Below are 13716 nucleotides of genomic sequence, written 5' to 3'. Positions count from 1 at the left end.
GGCTGCGATCGACAGGCGTCGCGTCACATCCCTTATTTCCTTTGCGCTTTAGAGCATATTCAGGCTGCCCGCTGGCTCATTGTTTTTGGTTGTCGCGCCTGCGGATTGATGCACTCTATGTGCAGTATTTTCACAGATATTCTACGCGTGCGCATGGTGTTGTGTACTCTCTGTATATGGCTTCGGCTTGGCGCTTTCGCGATTTCACCAAGAAAGCACTTTGAGGACTGCGGCCTTCGCTAAACCAACAAACATTACCCACAGTTACACCAATAGCGACTTTTAAATATTTTTCTTTGTTACTTACATGAATCAAAGGATCGCGTCGTAGGTTAAATCTTGTTATAAACTTTTTGCTTAATGTCTTTGTTTTTAACTATTTATACGTCTTATCTGTTTTAAGTAGTTCTATAATGTTAATCAGTTATTAGGGATAGTATTTTTAATTAAATTGGTTCAAAATCTGACGCGCAACCATCATTCAAACTCAATAATATACATATTTATCAGTATATAGATATAATATTAAAACGTTTTATACTCGGAAATCGAATTATCTTTATCAAACAAATGTTTCAACACTATAGCAAACTTAAGAAACAACTAAATGTTTGAACTCTCATACAAGGCTTTCTGATATTACAAAACAGTCAGACCTAACTAAAGGAAAACTTAGAACAACTGGATTTATAATTATATCACCTTCACCATGAAAGTGGGTTTCGTTAAAAATCCCAAGGGATTTAAAACGTCTTGCTAGTTTTACCTCCAAACTGCTTAATTTGCTCATTGGGCCTTAATTTCATTTGCTCGTAGGCCTTGGCAACCAATCACATAAAGCAAAACAAATCAGCACTACTAATTTAATATGTTTGTTTGAATGTGCTTGCTATTCCTTTCTGATGGCACATATATTGGGTTTTCCTTGTAAATCAACCTTCCAGTGTTCCGCAACCCGAACAGTTTGAGAAATATGGTGATATTCTTAAACTGTTTATCAGGTGCCTTGACAAGTAATTGAGGCTTAGACTATACTTGATTAATATTTTTAAGTTTTTCTTTCAAAGTGAAATCAGCTTACGCTTAGTTGGATAAGTTCGGTCATCCGTTACTCCAGGGTAAATTCCCTTTAACGCTTCTATATTTTACTGTTCTGATATTATCAAAGTAAATCTCAAAAAAGCATTTACTTTTTTTCAAAAATTTAAGTGAACTGAATACAGGAAAGCATTTAAATAATATGGAACACGAAAAAAATGACTATAAGTGGAAATACACACTATACAACAGGGGTTCCTTTTTGGCTAAACTGAAAAAATAATTGCCGAATTTGTGAAGGCGTAACTTATGCCTGACCCTTAGCAAAAGTATTAGGAAAAACATATTACTCTTCGAATATTTAACCAGGGGTCACCAAACTATGGCCTGCGGAAAATATACGGCCAGAATTTAACCAAAACACGAAATCATTTCTTTATGAAAATAAAATACAGTTGGAACGTTGTCGGATGCAATTCCAAACTAAATTTGTTTCAATTTTTTTTTTATAAAAGCCAATTTTAATGAATAGGTATTAGGCTAATATTTTTTTCTTTTAACGATAATAATCAAGTTAAAAAACTTTGATACAAATTTTAAACCTGCAATTGTCAAGCCTTACTATTATTTGGCCCTTTATGAAAAAAGTGTGGTCACCCATGGTTTAATGCAACTACGTGTAGTCAAGGTAAAAATGCCCAAAAAATAAAAGGTTACATTCAAAATGCTAAAATGAATTTCTAAAAATTAGGTGGATTTTTCAATAAACCCCTTTCTTTCAGATCTGCGGGCTGTTTTAGTTAAAAAATCATAGATTAAACTTTTGTCATTACAACGTAATAAAAACTGAATTAACAAATATTCAGAATTCTAAAAGACGGAAAGAACAATAAAACACGCCATAAAAATGAAAAAATGAAAAAAAAAAAAACTATCGGCATAGAAGCTGATCATCTTTTTATCTTGCTTTTTACACGGATGAATTGCCGGCCATAAAATATACGTAAGTTAAATAACGTTGGAACCAAGCAAACCAATAATAAAAAGTTAATAAGAACGATTGACCGGGCGATTTAAAAGATAAACGGGTGTTTCAAATCTAAAAAAAAATGTTCAAGTTTGCAAAAGTCTGCACTTTTTACAACGACTGTAACGAGCCTTTAAAAACTGCATGTGCTCTTTTCCTGCACAGCTACTCCTTCAACATCTCATAGAGCTCTGTGTAGAGGTCGCGTATGTTGGGCGCCCTCAGTACGCCGGCCAAGTCGCGACCTGCCAGGGCGCACACGCATGCCATCTCGAACAGGGAGCCCTGGCACACGCGTCCTATCCGCGGCTCGGTCAGCGGCAAGTCCAGCAGCTGGTTCATCGCGTTCGCTTCTCTAAGGCAAACCTAAAACGGAGTAAAAATGCTATTGCTGCCAGCAGTGTTGTAAAGAAGTCAGTCAAGTCTTTCGTAAATAAACTTAAGTCCAAGTCTTTTTGACTAAATAACATGTCAAGTCCCAGCCCAAGTCAAGTCCCAGTCAAGTCATAATTTGAGCAAGTCAACTTCAAGTCAAAATAACATAAACGCAACATTCCAACATATAGCACTTTTATGTGCAAAGATTAGGATAAATAAAAACATAATTGCCTAATGAAAGCAATTTATTTCAACCCAGGTTATTTGTCCAAATGACTTAAGTCAAGTCAAATGATTTTTTGTTTTATCCGACTGTTCGGTTACCCGTCCTGGATGCCTTCGTCAGGGAATGTAACAACACCACGCCAAACGCAACACAAAATAAAACGACACAACAATCGAGATAAAAATGCGCTAACCAACGTTCAGAATACAAAGCGATAAGCGCGACGACGCACAACTAAGTACGTTTTGTGTCGTTTTATTTTGCGTTGTGTTGGTGTTGTTAAATTCCATGATAAAGGCATCCTGGACGGGTAACCAAAATGTCGGATAAAACAAAAAAATAAAATAACTGGAAGAATTAAAACGTAGTGCTGTAACTTTTCATTTGTTTTTTGGCCTTCGTAAAATCCCGCGTTGACTTTATTTAAGAATAACATATAATTCCGAGCTTCTTTAAATTCGTTTTCCAAGTTGAATAAAAAAAAACTGTTAGGTTTCGAAGTGATTTTGGATCTTTTACTGACTTAAAGCAAGTCTGATGAGGTAATGGCCAGCGGCCATTTTGATATTTTTTACAGAAGGTCGAATTTATTTTGATGGGGAATTTAAGTTCTGAAATTGTGCGTCTCTGCGCCCTGGTGCGTCGTTTCAATCGTCCAAGGCCGTAATTTATTGCTGTATAATAAAATGCTTTTTAAAAAATATCAACTCCGGAAATGTGCGTATGAAATCACAGGAATTAGTTATGATTTTCCGATGTAATCTCTTCCGATTATGAGCAATACCTCAACTAAAAAATATAAAAAACGCAGCATACAGCAAGCACATTTTTTTTATGTGCAACAACTAGGATACATAACCCAATTTTCCAGAAAGAGCTTAATGACACTCCATTTACACCCAAGTCATTTGTTTAAAAGACTCAAGTCAAGTCAGGTCATAAGTGCACTAAAGTCAAGTCTTTGACTTAATGAAAAACATTTTATTTACACCTAAGACATTTGTCTAAAAGACTTAAGTCAAGCCAGGTCAGCAGCAGTCGCAAAGTAATTACACTGTTATACAGGTGTAAAAAGGATATTGGTTATTTCAAATAGAAACAATCAACATAATTTTGATTTCTGATACACGCCATTCTTTTACTACGGTCACATGCGCAACAGAGCTAACGTTTAAATAGCAGTTATTATTGAAGAACATGAAACTATGGAACTGACCTGCCATTCACTCGACCAGTGTAGGGCTTGGGTGTCCGGACACCACCCACCTACCCTGACCCTCGGCATAGTTCGGTCCAGGTCCCTTTGTATTGCCTGGCGTTGCTGCACGCCGCTGCTGCCGTGACAGACCTAAACGAAATTTTGACACTAATTAAAGTTTAATGACCTGCTTAGAATTCAATGTTCGTAGTTTTGTTTTTTAAAAGTAGAAAACTCTAGGTTGGGTCAAAAAACATCTGCAATGCACAATTTAATTTGGTACCGGAACGGCACCCACCCTACAGTATCGTGCGAGTACCGGTACAATCACTTCACATCTGGGATTAGGTCCGATCCGATATAATCGGCCATTCCTAATTAGAACTCCATAAAGCACCAATAACTTAAAGTTGTTTAGGAAATGCTTAAATCATTTTAGCGGAGAGTTAAGGTTTCTGGTTGTTGAACAAATCTGTACAGAAAGTGACAGTTCAGAAACGTAATCTTTTTAGGAGACTATGTGCTGGTTGTTAAATGACTACTGCCTTGATGAAGGGTAAACGGCAGTGACGTTCCGCTAACTTTATAAAAAATTATCAAACTCTTGTATGTGGTGAAATATGTTACTATGTATAGCAACTCAAAAAGGATCGACAATGGACCATCGGTAACACAGGAAATTTTTTAGGTCAAAATTTGCCATTTTTTGGTCAAAAAATAATCGCCATTTTAATCACCACTATGGTCGACTCCTCAAAAAAACTAATAATAAAAGCGTGCACTTGCCGCCAGCTGGAAGGCAAGGGCTTTTACGGCTGCCGGGTCCGGGTTTGATCTGGCGATCCAGTATAGCGACGCGCCAACAGCCAGCCCCAAATCCGGCAAAAGTGTCGCTAAAGCCTCGTCCAGCTTCGCTCGGTCCTTCTCGCTCTCCCAGGTCAGCGTTTCGAGCAGGAAATCTCGCCTGTTTTTCAGCACCGCCTCGTCGTCGACGTCGCGCTCCCAAGCGACACCGTGCGGGCCGAGATTCGCCTCGGGAGCGACCACGTGGTGACAGTAGGTCTCCTCGTAGCGCTGGCCGCTGCGATCGATTTCGGCAACCTATGTGTGTGTTTGCAAAAACGTAAGAACCATTGCTACTTTCGTTGAACAACGTGTTTGAAGGTAACAATATTAAAGCAGTAAAATAAATGCCAGCAACTAAATTTGGTATTTTATTGAGTAAGAATGACGGACAGTTGGCATTTTATCCAAAACCTATTCCTGGTATTTTGGGCGAAATTGGATGCTAAACATAAGACGTCTATATTGCAACAAAACAAGTAAATTGATTAAACAACGTTGACATGTAAAATTGTTTAGGTTGCTTAGTACATCTTTGTTTTAGAATTACAAACTTAACCTTACACTTTCCGACGGTTATTTCACTATTCTCCTTTTCAAGTTCAAAAAAACGTTGTGTTTGATCGCAAAATCGACACAAACAAATAAATAGCCACAGGTTATCCTTTCAACATCAAACTTTCGTATTCCATGCCGGTTACCTCCATGCTGTCCCTACGTTGCATCATCAGCTGATAGACGCGACCTCTCAGCAACCTCGTGACTTGATGAGGTGACTCAAACTGGCTCGGATCGGTAATCGCCAGTGGTAAGTAGTCCACACGCCTGTCCTGCTCGCTCTGCAATTTTAATTGCGGTTTGTTGCTTGTGAGTTTTAGATATTTCAATGAGTGACCGATGAAATTTTCGGTGACCCTGTATGGCTGTATGTTCGGCCGTTCATGGTATATTATTGTTTGTCTGTTTTGATACACGCGTGTGTTGAAATGATTTGAACATGAGTGATACTTTGTCAATAATTGTTGGCCTTAAACGCTCGCGGCTCATAAACCCGCAAGCCCAAGTTATATCTGATGTATTTTTAAGTTGTATTTAGTGTAATGAACTTGTTATTTTAGTTTTGAGGTAACCGGTAAACAGCTTTGACTATTTCGACCGTTTCGTTCGGGGATCTACGGAAAAGCTATTCTTAAAGTCATCCCTGTTATTTAGCAGCGTATAAGTTTTGCATGCGGAATAAACAATCGTTTACGGACCTTGTCAGTCTTGAAGAGCGATTTAAAAGACAAACATATTTACAAAACACCCAAATAAAAGTCTTGGTGTATGATAATTTTGATGTAAAATCGAACCACAAATGGATCTAATTGAAAAAAACGCTTTGGTGCCTTATTTTTAAATGTATTTAGACTTCATGTCAATTTCACATTTGGTAAACCGAAAAGGTTTCTGAAGTCTATACTTTGTTATGGCGTCATCTCAAAAAATCCCTGGTCAAGGCGAATCCATGAAAAGGAGTAAGACAGCAGAGACGCCCGCTGAAATTTTCAAAGGGGGAATAAGAATACGCTACACTAAGTATTAATTACTTAAAGAACGGTATTTTAATATTTTATTTATCACTATTTTCATTCTTATAAATTTATCAATGGATAATGTATAATATTTTAACCTTCATAAGTAATATACATATTAAACTTATAAACAATAATAATATTCGCATTTTAAAAATCCAGAGTAGGGCAGTGCTCCCCTTGCCCCCGTGGGGACGCCCATAACCGACAGCACCTGCAGCAGCAGTCGCAAAGCCCAGGCCGGGAATCGCTGCGATGAGGCTTCTTCTATCAACGAGCCGAGGTCGCCTTGTCTCTTATAGGAAGGCTCTTCCTCGTCACGCAAGTTGGCTTCATCGTCGAATCTGCGTTGTGGTATAATAAGTTTGACAACCGGGGCGCATGGTAACAGCCTTGCTAGTTTGACGCCCCTCTTGGGGACTTAAGAAAGTGAAACAACGTCGTCAACCATGTTAACGTCAATTTATGACGTCATTGTTGAAAATTTCTTGCCTACCGTGGTCCACGCGAAGCAAAAAAAATTAGGGGTCCGCGGTAAAAAAAGTTTAAGAACCCCTGGTTATGCATGGCTTGGCCGAAACGAGCAAGTGTAAGAAGTACATATGGTGAAAAAAAACTCTGAGTAAAACCTTAGTTGGAGGTTGTCTTAAAGCTTTACCAACAAATACCTGTCTGCGATCCACGGATTTAAATCCAGCACCCCTTTCAGTCCCTCGATAATCTTGGGCCTCGCCCGCGGTCGGCGACAGATTGTGACATAGGCCAGAATCCTGCCGCGCATGTTCACCGCTGCTTCGTGCGGCAAGCAGGCCACGATCCGGTCGATGACGTCAGAATCGCTGACGTAGTTAGAACGGAGCCAGACAAGGAAGTTGGCGATGAGGTTTGGGCGCTGGCAGCGTATCTCGCCTGGTACCTTTACATTCTGTTGAAATATTGCAGAATTTACATAACTATACTACACCGGAAGGCTTCGAAGATCTAACCGGATCAGTCGATCAATGACGCAAGCAAAGCAGGCCAAAAAAAAAACAACTATATAGCCTGCGGTGAGGTAGGAACTCACGACCTTATGGTGACACGGGGGCCGTCGCTCTACCAACTGAGTTACACAGGCTCAGCAAGTCGAAACAAAGACACCATTGCTTGCTGTATCCTGTTAGAACAAGCAGCTTCATATTGATGGGGCTCTATACAGTACCACATTCATTCAATTAAATATAAATACACTTGCGTGTACTGTACAACAACTGTGATTCAGCCCTTGTGTAGGCGCTTTTTGAACGATAAAACGATAACGGCTCTCTTATCGAAGCCAACATTTCTTTTTAGCTAACTGTGAATTGAACTTGCCTTCAAAACTTAATACAACTTCAAGCATCCCAAAACGTATTATTTTTTTCACGACGAATCGAGTTGACTTTAACAAACCTTCAAGACATTCCTGAAAGCCTCGAACTCATCAAAGGTGAAGCTGGTAACGTTGGAGAAGGCCACGGCCAGGTAAGGGATGGAGCTCTGGTCGACCTGGAACTGGGAAGCGAAATCGGACTGTTGGAAGACTTGGGCGCGAATTGCTGCTTGTCCGGCCCGGTCGCGCCTCACCTTACAAAAGAAGAGATCGACTTGTATTTCTATTTGTTCTGCGTACGACAAGGCCACCGTTTTTCGTGGCATGCTGACTGTGCTTTTGGTAATTTTTGTTTTTTGTGTTAGTGTGTGTTCGTAGGACAGAGATTTTGGAACTGAGTGCCAAGAAAGATTATTAGGTGTGCCGTTGGAATTTATTTTTTATGTTGGATATAATTTTTTCGTATTATAAATGGGTGTATAGTTAAACATGCCAGGGTGAATACACACTATATCCATTTAAAAACTGATAGTATTATAGTATTTACATATTGCCTAATCGTGTTTTGAGGGCCATTGGCAAGTTATGACATTTTGGTTTATTAGGAAGTGTGTCACAAAACTTGAAAACAATTTTTCTTTCTTCAGGAGTTAAGGCAAAATAGTTTGAAAACCACTGGCGTAGAGGATTAAGGCGAATTTTGTTAGAAGAGGGATTGCCAACTTTGTATTTTCAATGCATAACTTCTTATTTATATGCAGCACGCAAACTTTTCCTCCCATCAGTTCTCCAATGATGTTTATCTTATCTGAGGATTCTGAGTATATTTGGCTATTTTGAACAAGTTACTTGGGTTCCTGCTGTTATGTTCTTAAAAATCAGGGAATTAGTATTATTCTAAGCAGATCGTTTTCTAGTGTGCAAATGCTGGTTCATGCTCCATAGGGTGACTATTCCTGGGTGTAGGAACCATCTTTATAAAAAGTGCTATGGTTTCCTTAAAATGCTGCGTTATGGGAGGCCAATCTGCACTATGAAACTTGTGGTGAAGTTTTAAACACTGATACCTGCAGTTATACGAGTTTTTGTTTGCTCTTACTTATAGTTGTTATGCCTATTACATTTTGGTGTTCTTGTTTTTTTCAAAGGATAGCCTGTAATGCGGAGGGGCATTTCTTTGAAGATATGTAACTTTTTCATATAAAAAAATTGCTCTATTTTGTGAACAAGTTATTTCAAAATCCCTGTTATTAAGTCATTTGAAAATTAACTATATTCAAAGTCAAGTAAAAGAACAACAAGTCAAGTCCCAGTCCAAATCATTAGTTGCCTGAGTAAAGTTTCAGTTAAGTCATTATCAGAGCTATTCAACTTCAAGTCAAGTCATAGTCATAAACAAACGTAATACCACTAAATTTGATAAACGCGTCCTTTATGAGCAAAAAAACTCAACTAAAAAATAACCCAAACGCTACATACAGCAAGCAAATTGTTCAACGTACAAACGTTAAGTAAACCAATTTATTTAATGACAACACTAAAAAAAACAAATTATTTGACACAAAGACTAAGTGCCTTCATTTTATTCCTAAAACCAGTAGTAACGCAAACGCTATACCTGCTTCCACTCAAAGGAGCGGAAAGGCAGAAAGCCATTTTCGAGCTTAAAGGCGCAGAAAACGGTGTCGCTGGCCAGCACTGGCGCTTCAAGCAGATTGGCCAACAGAGCTGTGTCCTGATCCGTGTCACCAGAGCCTAGGCCCACTGGGACGTTAAGGTCGTCCAACGTTTGCTTCAAAGTGAGCTCTGTGGATCAACAAAGGACTGGATCGCTGTTGCAAAAAATACTTAACTTAAAAGATTGCGACTAAAAACACTTTTTTTATTGTCCAAACCGTGGCAGGATTTTTGCTCTGTGAAGCGCCGTATAGTTCTAAAGAAATTAGTCCCAGACAAGTCATTTGCAAAACAAACCCTGTGTAAGACTAATTATATTATTTTTAACAAATAGCAATTCAATCCCAGTTTAGGTCATTCCATGCCGAGGTGAAGTCTCAGTCCTGTCATTACCAGGGCTGGGGAGCCGGGGCCGGAGCTGGAGCCCGGAGCTAACCATTTTTTCTGGACCTTTTTTTTCAGGGGGGTATTTGCCTCTAGGTGGGATTTTGTAATTTGTAAATTTGTATGGGGGAATTTGTGTCACAATATTTCATTCAATTTCATGTAAACTGCTTCGCTTTTTGACAGAATTTTAAACTAATACAAAGCAAACTACTCAACGGATTGATATTATTGTGTGAAATGCTACAAAACACACTTAATACAGCCAGAGCAAAAGTAGCTTTTAAAAAATGTATGCCCATGGATCTGAATCTATTGGATAAGTGACTGGTGGTTCCGGAGCCAAAGGATATGAGTTTGACGACTCCGGAGCTGGAGCCGGGGCCATTGGATAAGTGCCTGATGGCTCCGGAGCTGTAGCCGGAGCCAATGCTATTTTTTGCAAATATAATCTTATTTTAAGAAATATATCAATGTGAAACACATTCAAGTCTATCCAGTTGTCAAATTGACTTGAATCAAGTCGTATTATCACCAAACGGCTCGCAGCACGGTGCGGAAATAATAAACACTTATTAGAATTATCACAACATAGGACCTTGTTGCATTGAGGTTGTTTGGTACAGTTAACTTGGAGGTTTTATGCTCTAAGAATCTAAGTAATCAAATTTCAATAGTGAAATTCTGGTTTACTGATTTCTTCTATAATACTGTGACTTTTACCGCAACTAAAACCTAAACCAGCATTGTTTGAAAGTTAATTTTGAAATGCCATTCAAACCTCCTATAGACCTATAGGTGTATGTTGGAATACTGTATGATCCTGTAGTCTAGTTAATATCAGATTCAGGTGCTTCTTAAACCATGAAAGCGACAAAAAAGAGGGTGGCTGTAAACTGGGTTAAAATACACATAAAAGTGCGCCAAAGTTGAATATTTGCTTAAACTTATTAGTCGCCTTAAGGAAGGTTAAAAATCACTGCTGTTTATAGCTACAATACGACCGATCTAGTCGCGTTCCTATGTACCACTGAGTCTTGGTTTCACATTTCCTCGTCGATATGAATTTGCGACAAACAGATTGCTCATCTCAACGATTTTTTCCTCTTTCTTCGCTAGGTATCTGTCCAAGTCTTCGGTAAACTTAAATCTGTAGAAAAAAAATACTTAAGAATATTTTCTAGAATGCCTTGAGCCGCACAACATCTTAGGTTGAGACGCACAACATCCATACTAAATCCAATTTTTGCGTTTAAAAAAAAAAATATGTTTCCAAAAAATACTTTATTCTGATCACTCAGAAGATTATCACGTGTTCATGATTAGGTTAAAGGCCAAGTAGTAAAACCGTATTAAAACCGCGGTAAACTTCAAATCCCGCAAAACCAAAATGGTCAGAAATCCATCGTGATTTACTCACCCGTCCACGACGATCACAGGCTTGATGCCGCACTCACGAAGATTGCTCACGAATGTCTCGATATTTTCACGAAACGCACCATAGTCACCCCTGGGGAAATAAAGCGTACGAATACATTTCATATAGGCAGCAGCTAACTTTAATAATTAATTCACTTCAACGGAAGTGTGCTCTTGGTATTTTATTGATATCGCATATTTTGGAAAAAAGAAAGAAAGGAGAAAAAAAACGTGCGATCCTATATCAAATGACGTCATTACTATGGTTATGAAAATTGATTAATAATAGGCCTACAATGTTTCTCGGATTATAATATTAAATCGAGCCGAACATAGACTTATCACAATTACATTTTCCGAATAGAAAAAGCTATTTTAATATGAAAGGCTTAAATAAAAAAAATGTAAACATGAATTTCGGCTTCACCTGAACTTGTAAAATAAATGATTTGGTTATACAAACGCTTGCTGAAAAAATCTACCTTTATTCTGATTACTTAGATTAGAAGATTATCACATGTTGATGATAAAGTTAAGATTTTGCACACTTTTGTTTGGTAGACTTTGTGTACTTACCTGCCAATCTTGTCGCTCTCAAAGTAAAGGTTATAGAGCATTCCGCTGCCATCCACTATCAAGTACGTGTCACTGACTTCAGTTCGACGCAAAATCGGCTTCGGACATTGCTTGAGAAACGAATCAAACCACTTTATACCCATTTTGATTCAGTTGTCTCTCCTATCCCTTCTAAATTGAAGCAAAACTTCGCGATTTTGACTAAACTATGTAGGTATTTTATTATCTGTCTATGCAATTCATCACTTGATGATCGATCAACTACAAGATCAACGAAATGCAGTTTTGAACGCACCTATAGTCGCAAATAATATTTCGTTGTATATCTTTTCAGTTTGAGTTGAGTTGGTCCAACAAGAAGAAATGAAAAAAAAATTTTGGGGGATCTAAATAAATAAAAAAAATAAAAAATTTTGTGCTTGGTTGCTTTTCTTCGGTTAATGTAACACGTGGGGGTCAAGGCAGGTTTCCAAAACTTTTTTGGACCACGGACCACTATTTGTGAATCTGTGTTTTAGCGGACCGCAATACAAATCAAAAAATAAATAAAACCGAAAACCGAAAACATCAATGGGACGGATGCGATTAACTTTGAAGTAGGTAAAACGGTTAGAATGTTCTCAAAAAAAGCGCAAATTCCGGATGGTTATAAGAATATATTATTACGTCATAGACAAGGAATAAGAGAATCTTTCGTAAACAACATTTTGACTAGAACGAAGGCACAAGAGAGATCGGTAAAACTGCATAGCAAAGCTTTCGAAATCATTAAGTTGTGAATACCTGCGGCAATTATCTTTAAAAGGTTACGTGCTGTACAACGTATATGTGTGTCTTTCAATAGGTCGGCTACATAGCCCGTTTTAACCCTTTTTTGCCAAATTGTGTTTTTTAATACACGACTATTATCCGGATTCGACAGGCCATAAATGAAACCTCAGATCAATCTAACTCGCCAGTAGTGGGTGGCAAAATAACTCTGGTTTTTAACGACGCGGCATCATAACGTTAATGGTTAACAATGGTCGGCAAATTTTTTTGTCGCCGCCCAATATACTCTTTCCAGAGATGTTAAAGGCCAACTACGTAAAACCAATACGACAACTGGGGAGAATCCAGAATTTTTGTCAGGGTTAGGACATGGAAATTTTTAGAATGACGTCACAGCGTTACGCCGTACACACTAACTTTTAAAATGTGACAAAATAAATGTACGCTATCAGTCACGTGCCCCACACCTACATAATAAAACTAAACTATTAAAAATAGCTCGCGGCTCACTAGAAATGGCTCTTCAGCCCACATTCACATTTGGGCCGCGGCCCACAGTTTGCCGACCGCTGGGTTAACCAAACAAAGAGTCTATACGAGTATTTGCTCAATAAGAATTGATTGAGCACTGTTTGTAAGTTCAGCGTCACGGCATTCCTGTTCACATTATTTGTTTATACGGTACACCAAATCAACTTAAATACCCAGTTTATGAAACTTAAGATGCTGGTTATTGCAAAAGGTAAAAATGCGCAGCGCTAATTCGTCCTTCTGTTTTGTTCTTTCTTGCAGTGTCAATTCAGATGTGCAGGTTTAAGACATAATAGCATTCTGAATGTTGATATTTAAATAAAACCTGATTTGAGCTATATTCTACGACTATTTGTAGGTAAACACGTATACCTCTACCAAGTCGGTTCATACAAATGCATGCTGAGCTTACAACAAAATGACAACTATTAAGATAAACGAGTATTTCTAAAGTTTTGCAATTGCACAATCTATAACTTGCCACTGCACTCAGTTCTAACTTAAGTGGTCAAAAATACAGTCTGTCCGAACTTTATACTCATGGCTATACTGTGCTGTGGCAAGCAAACTGAGATAACTTTGCAACGCAAAACAACGAACTTTTGATTTAGGGAAATACCCCTGAGCGTTCCTAGACTTGCGCACATTTGAGCGTTCAGTTTCACGTATGACCGGGCTAGACATTCTATTATATTGGCTAGACATTCTATTATATTGGAAACG

At 38.3% G+C, this 13716-nt stretch overlaps 1 protein-coding gene across 1 annotated transcript; it reads right to left on the bottom strand.

Moving 5' to 3' along the window:
* Window positions 1-1172: 1172 nt before the first annotated feature.
* LOC146145398 (single-strand DNA endonuclease ASTE1-like) lies at window positions 1173-13487 on the bottom strand. The gene is made up of 11 exons (XM_083390023.1): window positions 11692-13487; window positions 11117-11206; window positions 10725-10846; window positions 9254-9441; window positions 7716-7889; window positions 6953-7209; window positions 6499-6628; window positions 5412-5549; window positions 4654-4968; window positions 3886-4017; window positions 1173-2431 (listed from the first exon to the last, which is right to left on the bottom strand). The coding sequence occupies exons 1-11, from the start codon at window positions 11832-11834 to the stop codon at window positions 2231-2233; spliced, it is 1890 nt and encodes a 629-aa protein (XP_083246149.1). The 5' UTR covers window positions 11835-13487; the 3' UTR covers window positions 1173-2230.
* Window positions 13488-13716: the final 229 nt, after the last annotated feature.

The sequence above is a fragment of the Ascidiella aspersa genome, chromosome 5 (genome assembly GCF_963924565.1).
Source record: "Ascidiella aspersa chromosome 5, kaAscAspe10.2, whole genome shotgun sequence".
NCBI lineage: Eukaryota > Metazoa > Chordata > Ascidiacea > Phlebobranchia > Ascidiidae > Ascidiella > Ascidiella aspersa.
This window is presented reverse-complemented; position numbering and strand designations above follow the sequence as displayed.

What these genes read in the sequence shown, in the direction of transcription:
- LOC146145398 (XM_083390023.1), bottom strand. Translation starts at nt 11,834, where the DNA reads ATGGGTATAAAGTGGTTTGATTCGTTTCTCAAGCAATGTCCGAAGCCG. An exon ending in GAGAGCGACAAGATTGGCAG is followed by an intron (nt 11,207 to 11,691) that starts GTAAGTACACAA and finishes TTATTTCCCCAG; the next exon opens with GGGTGACTATGGTGCGTTTC. An exon ending in CTTTCAGGAATGTCTTGAAG is followed by an intron (nt 7,210 to 7,715) that starts GTTTGTTAAAGT and finishes ATATTTCAACAG; the next exon opens with AATGTAAAGGTACCAGGCGA.